Source organism: Sinocyclocheilus anshuiensis, unplaced genomic scaffold (assembly GCF_001515605.1).
Source record: "Sinocyclocheilus anshuiensis isolate Anshui unplaced genomic scaffold, SAMN03320099.WGS_v1.1 scaffold728, whole genome shotgun sequence".
Taxonomy (NCBI): domain Eukaryota; kingdom Metazoa; phylum Chordata; class Actinopteri; order Cypriniformes; family Cyprinidae; genus Sinocyclocheilus; species Sinocyclocheilus anshuiensis.
In genome coordinates, this window is record NW_015555767.1 from 31,489 (window position 1) to 40,053 (window position 8,565).

General features: G+C 38.6%; 1 protein-coding gene across 1 annotated transcript in view; it reads right to left on the reverse strand.

Annotated features, from left to right (window-relative positions):
• Positions 1–2,636, reverse strand: part of LOC107674247 (uncharacterized) — an 18,975-nt gene extending 16,339 nt beyond the window's left edge. The window contains exon 1 of the mRNA XM_016468179.1: positions 2,503–2,636. Coding sequence (XP_016323665.1) covers positions 2,503–2,594 — 92 coding nt within the window. The 5' untranslated portion in view covers positions 2,595–2,636. The remainder of the gene's footprint in view (positions 1–2,502) is intronic.
• Between the last annotated feature and the right edge of the window lie 5,929 nt (positions 2,637–8,565).

Below are 8,565 nucleotides of genomic sequence, written 5' to 3' on the forward strand. Positions count from 1 at the left end.
GGGGGGGGGGGGGGGGGCAAGGTATTCTAGGTATTCTAGCAGTTTGTATCAAATTTTCGATTACACATTGTATCTTGTATACTTGGACATACAGATTAAGGGGCTGTTCACACAGTGTTTTTGTATTCAACTCCACTGCTTTTCCATTGTTTTTCTAGTAAACATGTGCTAGATAGACGACTTGACCATTGCGCTCGCATCTTCCACAGCATCTCACACATGACACAGTGTTCTAAAAATGCAGCATTTAAGTTAAAGGGGTCATATGATGCTGCTAAAAGAACATTATTTTGTGTATTTGGTATAATGAAATGTGTTATATATGTCTAATATGTCTCTCTAAGAGAGACATATTAGACAAAGTTAATATCTCGATTAAGCAAATCCATGAAGTCTCCTAAACTATGAAAGAGCAACCTCTGAGCAATAAAAATTTCTTCTGAATCAGCTCAGAGTTAATTGAAAACTCCTCCGTTCAGGTTTTTCTTTCAAACAGCTTCAGTGAAGCTGTCTCACTCCCTTTCAAAAGATATATACAGGCTACACACACAATGTGCATTATAAAATCTCTTCGTTTTCTATACCTGCCCTGTCTCTCTCTATAAATATATATATTCCTTGCTCTGTCACAAACACATATACAACCTGTTCATCCAGCTCTCCCTACCAAACACAATCAACAAATACACAGACACACACTTTCAGTTATCCACTGGCTTTATACACACAACTCCCAGTGATTACACAAACACATACTGACCCAAACACTGCTGTTCTCTTTTCTCTCTCACAAACACTCACATTCCCTCCTCCCCTCAGTAACACACATGTGTCTCTCACGTACACACATCACACACTCACACACATCAACGGACTTCACACACTCTCCTCACATTTAAAATGCACATCTTCTTCAGTACCATGTGTACACTACACTCTCACACACCTTTCTCCTGACAAACATACACACCTTGACAATAATACCTTTTAGATGGTCCACTCCACCCCACCCAAACACATATGTATACACATGTGTTTTTCTATCATAGTGGGGGATTTTCCATTGACCATTGTTTTATACTGAGCAAATGATATTTTTGATCACCGAACCTTAAACATTGCCCTCATAGAAACCTTTCTATGTTTTTATATTTTCATTATTTAGTATATACAATAAGCCGTTTCTCTCACGACAAGCGTTGTCTGGTTCTCACAATGTAGGTGATTTCAGGTTTTACTGTCTTCAAACAGACATTTGGCCCCCATATCGTTTAGACACAACCTAAGCACACACACACACACCAAGACTCCCTCACATATACACACCTTTTATCTACTGTCACATGCAATCACACACTCATTCTGTCTCACACTTTCACTCTCAAACACTCTTCCCCCTTTCACACACACACTCACACACACACACACACACACACACACACAAATCTACTCCTCACACAAAACTACTGGCATTTTTAAGATTTTCAAAAAACTTAATTCCGTATGATTTATAAGCTGTTTTCCTCATTGGATCCAAAAAAATGTCCCCACGAGGTCAAAAATTACCAGTATTACTATCCTTGTGGGGACATTTGGTCCCCATAATGTAGGGAATACCAGGTACACACACACAGACACACACAGTCTCACAAACATACAGACCAGCATATTGTGTCTGTCTTTATCATGCACACTCGCTGTCTTTCCCTCCCTCTCATGCACTCCCTCACACACACACACACACACACACACACACACACACACACACACCCAAGCACTCTCTCTCTCACACACACACACTGTACTTGTTCCTTTCTCTCACACTCTGCTCGCTCCCTCCTCCCCTCTGCACTCACACACACACACTCACAGGCACACACACAGGCGCGCACACACACGCTCTCCCTGTGACACACAGACACGCAATCATACACACACGCTCTCCCTGTGAGACACACACACACACACACACACACACACACACACACACACACACAATCAGACACGCAATCACACTCACACATACACTCCATGACACACAGGCACACACGCACGCACGCACGCACACGCTCTCTCACACGTCAATTGTTTATTCAGAGTTAATAGTGATTAAACCCTACATTCTGCATTATTTTTTAAACGGCAAATTAATCCGTTACACTGGTAACGTTAGTCACTGTCATTTAAATGACACACTGACACACACACACACACACACACACACACACACACACACACACACACCTGATTCCAGTGACAACAGAGCAATAACGTTATTTATAAAGAACAACTTAACTTTATAACTGAATAAATAAAACATTTCTTTAGCTTTGTTTACCTTATTGTTTATCTACAACTATTTTAAAAACTTCAGTCATTACTATCATTTTGTCGTAACGTTAACATAAAAGTGACATTATATCTGGCAGACGTTTCTGAGCTTTAAAGTCAGTGTCATCTCTGGAAATGTTACTTCTTTCTCGAATCTGTTCACTCCCTCACCCTCGCGGCTGTGGCGGTTTGCTGCTCTCTCCGTTGCTGTCCAGCGTCGGCGGCTCCTGGTTGTCGAAGAGCGAGCGAACGGTCTCCGCCATTCCCGCTGATGAGCACTGTCCTCTCACGAGCAGCGCTCGCGCTCTCCCTCTCTAGTAGAGGTTCTTCCAGACGATACCATTCACTCAGACGCTAGGGGAGGACGTGCGGCCGGACAATCAGTGCGCTTGTAATTCAGAACTTGTAAATACTTCGATGGGCATTTTTGTTCGAATCCACCTGCTTTATAACATTTCATTTTGGTTTTATTGCTGGTGGGAAATTATTTGAATTATGAAAAAATAGAAACCTAAACTCCCCCATATTAAAGAAATGGTTGCAACCTCTAGTATAGGTTGGGGTGGTATATCTGTTTCTAAGCGAAGTTGATTGTACTCATCAGATAATATTGACAGGTCTGTTGCTGTTTTTTTTTTTATATTACGGCAGAATAAATATTTCACCTTAATTTAATTCCTGACTAACTTTAATCAAATAACAACAACACTCTATACGTTATAGTTTTTTATGTTAACGTAGTCGTAGATACAGTTCTCCACTGCTACCCCCGAGTAGTTTGCCGCAATTATGCGCTCGATGTTGATAAATAAGGACTATGCAATGGAGAAAAATATCACATTTTCATAATACAATGTATTTATATACTCTTCAATACCTAAATGCCATTTTCAATAAAAATTTGAACTGATATGAGCTATCCATATGCGCTCCGAAAATATTTTCAAATTATGTATTCATATGAGACTATTCTGGATTTTTCTATCACACCACAAACCTCTGACGCACACATCTAAACACACTCTTCCCCCACTCTCATCCCTCACACACACACACACGCACGCACCATACAATCTGAGACTATGCAAAAACACTCAAACATACACATTCACATACATGTAATGATCAGATAACAATCTTTTAAAATGCACATATGGATATGTAACACTTCTACATATACACATTTCAAATCACATTACACACTATATATATATACACGTTATTGTCAAGTAGTAATTCACCCTTCAATCTCTTTTGACCATACACACACATTGGGTTTCCATGTTTCACGGGAACATTCCACAGGCATAATTTTTATACGGTACAAACTGTATTTTCTATCCCCTTTCCCTACCCCTCACAGAAAACTTTAGATTTTCAAAAAACTTCAATCTTTGTGATTTATAAGCTTCTTTCCTCATGGGGACCAAAAAAATGTCCCCACAAGGTCAAAATTTGGTATTACTATCCTTATTGGGTCATTCGGTCCCCATAACGTGGGGAATACCAGGACCACACACACACACACACACACACACACACAGACTTGTATATGTGGTTTACAGGGGCTCTCCATAGACGTAATGGTTTTTATAAACTGTATTTCCTATCCTGTTAGCCTAACCCTACCTCTCACAGAAAACTATTGGCATTTTTGAATTTCAAAAAAACACAGTTTAGTACATTTTTAAAGCATTTGGTTTACAAAGACACAGGAAGTGTCCTCATAAACCACATTTACGTTTTAATACTCATGTCAATATCAGTGTTGTGCTAGTTACTAAGAAATAGTAACTAGTTACAGTTACTAGTTACTTCATTCAAAAAGTAACTCAATTACTTTGTTGATTACTTACACCAAAAAGTAATGCATTACTGTTAAAAGTAACTTTTTAGTTACTTTTTTAAAGAACGTTCTTTAATGTTCCCATTAATGCCCTTTTATGCGTTATGGTCTATACAAACACAAAACTGACTTAAACAGGTAACGCGTTACTAGTAACGCGTTACTGCCCAACACTGGTCAATATACACATTTGTGTCCTCATAAACCATGTATGCAATCACACACACACACACACACTGTAGATCTCACAAAGGCATGTGTTTCCACACTCACACACACACAATCTGACTCTCACACAGATTCTCCCTCCTACGCAAGCGCCCACACACATTCCCCCTTTCTCGCCTCACACACACACACACACACACACGCTCTTTAACACACCCCTCCCCCTTTCATTCTCTCACACACATCCTGCCTCATGCGCACACATCACATATACAGTCACATTCTCTCTATTCTCTCACTTTGTAACTCACTTGTACATGCATACTCAGACAAATACACACATACACAACCCTCCCCCTTTCACAGGCATCCTGCCTCTGTTCCAATAACACACACACTCAGATCACAAACATAAACTCCACCCCCTCTCTTCCAAACACACATCCTTCTTTTCCTTTATCACAGTTGTACACACATATACTCACACATACAAAAAGTCACAAAACTAAGTTATTGACAGCAACTTGTTTGAATGACAGCTCAGATATTGCCATTTATTGCAGTGCAAGTTTAAAACGCATATATTAATAATAAAATATTATATGGTAGTGTTTTTCTTTCTTCACCAATTCCAGTCTCTTCATACAGTAACCAGGTGCGGAATCATTAATGCTCTTCCACCAGAATTCCTCTGTACAGTACGTCACCAAATCAAAGACGGACACAGGCTTGCAAAGATATAGACTTTGAGTAGATATTGAACACCTAAAATCAGTGTAAAGGTGCAACGACTTCATCACAAAAAAGGCCTTGTCTGTACACTTTTCTCTGTCAGTAGGAGCAGAGTCTAAAAAGACATCTGACAAATTGACCTGGAATAAAAAGCAGAACTTTATGTAGCCAGCAGAGGGCATGAGTGTTTCCTACGTGTGGATGGGGGAATTAATCCAAACAAACATCAACAGATGGTACACTTAATAACTGCACACTGCAAATGTAACAGGAATGAGAAGCATTTGAATGATAAATGCGAAGAAGTAGCTTTTTAAAGCTACACATCACTGTTTGTACAGTAGATTATTCTAGATATTTGTAACAGTAGATTATCATTTTAAGAAGAAATTTCCAGGGAGAGTCCACCAAAAAATGAATATTCTGAATATTCCTTCATCATTTACTCATGTCCTTCCAAATCTGTACAAATATATTTTTAGGAACGCTGGTGCCAAACAAAACTAAACATCAACAAATTGCATTGTACAAAAAAAAAAAAAAAAAGAGAGAGAGAGAGATAGACATTTTGGTAACAGTTTACAGTAAAGTCTTATATGTTAATATATTAGTGCATAAGTTCATGTGAACTATTAACTTTTAATGTTAGGCAATAAAAAATACAGTAGTTCATTGTTTATGTTAGTTAACAGTGCATTAAGTAATGTTAACAGATACAACTTTTGATTTTAAAAAACATGTTTGTATATGTTGAAATTAAGATTAGCTAGGATTAATACATTTTGTGGAAGTTCAGTTAACTAATGTTAACAAATAAAATCTTATTGTAAAGTGCTACCAACATTTCCATATTTTCTCTTGTGTTCCACAAAGTAAAATAATGCAGATTTAACAATACAGGCTTGGAATGACATGAAGGTGAGTAAATTATGACAGAATGCACATTTTTGTGCGAACTATCCCTTATAGATACAAATAAATGCATACAGTAATTTTGAAATGCAAAACAAAAATAGGATATATTTGCCAAATCACTTTCTCAATTTGATCATCATGGTAAAAAAAAAAAAAAGGTCTGCAGTGTCTGCTATGACTGAACAATCTAAATGTCAACAATCTCAAAAGGTAATAAAACATACAGTACATATAAGAGTTTTGATTCATCTTTAAAGGTATTTACATTCATTGCTACAGTTTAAAATCTAATTTTAATCACCAAGAAATATATTAAAATAACTTTCATAAAATAATATCTTGTTCAAACCCTCCCCTCCTGCTTTCCACATGCTGGAATGCTGAATTCCAGTGACTGCATCCAGATTTTCTGACTCTCTACATTCTCCATTCTGTAATGAAATTCCTTCTCCTCATTTCTTATCATACTGTCCTCTTCCTCTCCACCCATTCGTTCTCTTTTTTCATCACATATCCAGTCTCACTTCCTTATTTTCTCGGCACCTCTTCTTATCCTTCGGGACATTGTCTTTGGTGCTTTCTCCATCTCTGCTGGCAGAGAGCGGAGGGTGTCAGATGTTTGGCCAGTCCAGTGCACGAGGTCCTGCAGCACTCGCACAATCCACATCTTCAGACCGAAACTCCCACTAACCGCTTGACCATCCAGCTCCTTTCACACAAGCACAGACAGATTATTTATGCTTTACAACAGCTTCACATTTATGAGAAAACAGAGCAACATTATATTTAAATGGCTGGCTAAACATAACATGAGCACCTCTTTAACTTTAGCTTCAAATTTCTGGCCATCCACTAGTAGCTGCTCTGTGCTTGCCAACAGGTGCCCCAGACGATCCCTCACTGTTTTCCGTTTTCTCTTGTACTCGCTGTCTTCATCGGAAAAGTCTGCATCCTCCCGGGTAATGACATCTTCCAGAAGTCGCAGACACTCCTTGAGTGCAGCGTGCAGGATAGATATTTTTTCTGCATCTGACAGCTGAGGAACCAGTGGAGGAATGGACACTAAATAACCTCCGTCAACTGGCGAGGACGGCAGTGATTCACTGTTTCTCTAAACGGTGAGACAAAGGGAATGAGTAGAAGTTACAAGAAACGTTGAATGTAATGAGCAGAAAATACCAGATGACGAAATTGATAAACAAACATGTGGTGAACATATGACAGTGAATAAAAGCAGCAATTAAAAAATAATAAAAGATAGAGCCAAACAAGCTTATATAATCTTGGATAGCCAGCACACAATTTCCAAAGGTCACCTAAACATTTTATTTATTTAATTATTGTTTATTTAACAGGGACAATATAGAAAAACATTATTGCACAGTACTGAGCAGCGGATGTTCTATTTATATATAGGGCGAATTTGGGTAAACTAGGACATTTTTGCCATTGAGATGACTTGGTTAGGCTTTGACTAAGCAACAAACAATCTAAAATTTAACACACACACACACGCACACATACAGAGAGAGAGAGAGAGAGAGAGAGAGAGAGAGAGAGAGAGAGAGAGAGAGAGAGAGAGATATAATGATCACAATGTATAGTTTAAGCATGTTTTTTTAATCTATTTAAAATTCCCAAAATGTTGCAATGTATAGTTTAAGCATGTCTTTTTATCTATTTAAAACTCCCAAAATGTTGCAATGTATAGTTTAAGCATGTTTTTTTATCTATTTAAAACTCCCAAAATGTTGCATATCCCTTCGAAAGGATATGAATTTCTCAGGATTCTAAACTTTTTGAATGAAAAACACATTACAAACATTTTAGCCTTGTATAATTTTCTCTCACCTTTAGTCAAAACCTTTCTCTAAACCTTAGCCTGAAAGGTTTGATGCTCATAGAAGCATGTTGTTGGCATATTAAGTCACTAATTAATAATGTAGCAACCTCTGAAGCCAGGTCGGTCCTTCAGCAGATCAGCTCGTGCTGTACTTGGGCTGAATAGGAATCAAATGTTGCTCACCTATTTCTAACGTTCAAAGACTCCCCTACATTCTCAACCGCTCCAAAGTTTCAGGCTTCTTTTCCGCCGAAACTCAGAATTGTTCAGGGAAAACAACAGAAAAGGTGGTGGACCTGAACAATTTGGCAGGTAACCAAAAATTAAAAGAAGCACTTTTCATCCGCTTCGCGCACCGACAAGTCTGGATACCCCACAGCCACACACAGACAACGCTGTCACTTCTAACACAATTCATTTGCTGACTGGCCCCAGACATTCCTTCAACTAAATGCCATGATGCCGATGACTTACGTTTGCGTCCCACACTAAGCCATAATTACGAAAGGCTCAACAGTTAAATATAATAATTAGATTAGTTCTGTATAAATAAGCTCTATTTTGAGACTTACGTATAACTCCAGGAGTTGGCTGCATTCCTTATGAAGCAGCCGGGCAAGAGCTGCGGTTCTCCCTGCGTGGCCCCGCGACCCATGACGACCGTTTGTACCTCTGCCAGCCATTTATACTCAAAAACGCCTACTGTTTGAAAAATAACGTTGGAATAAAC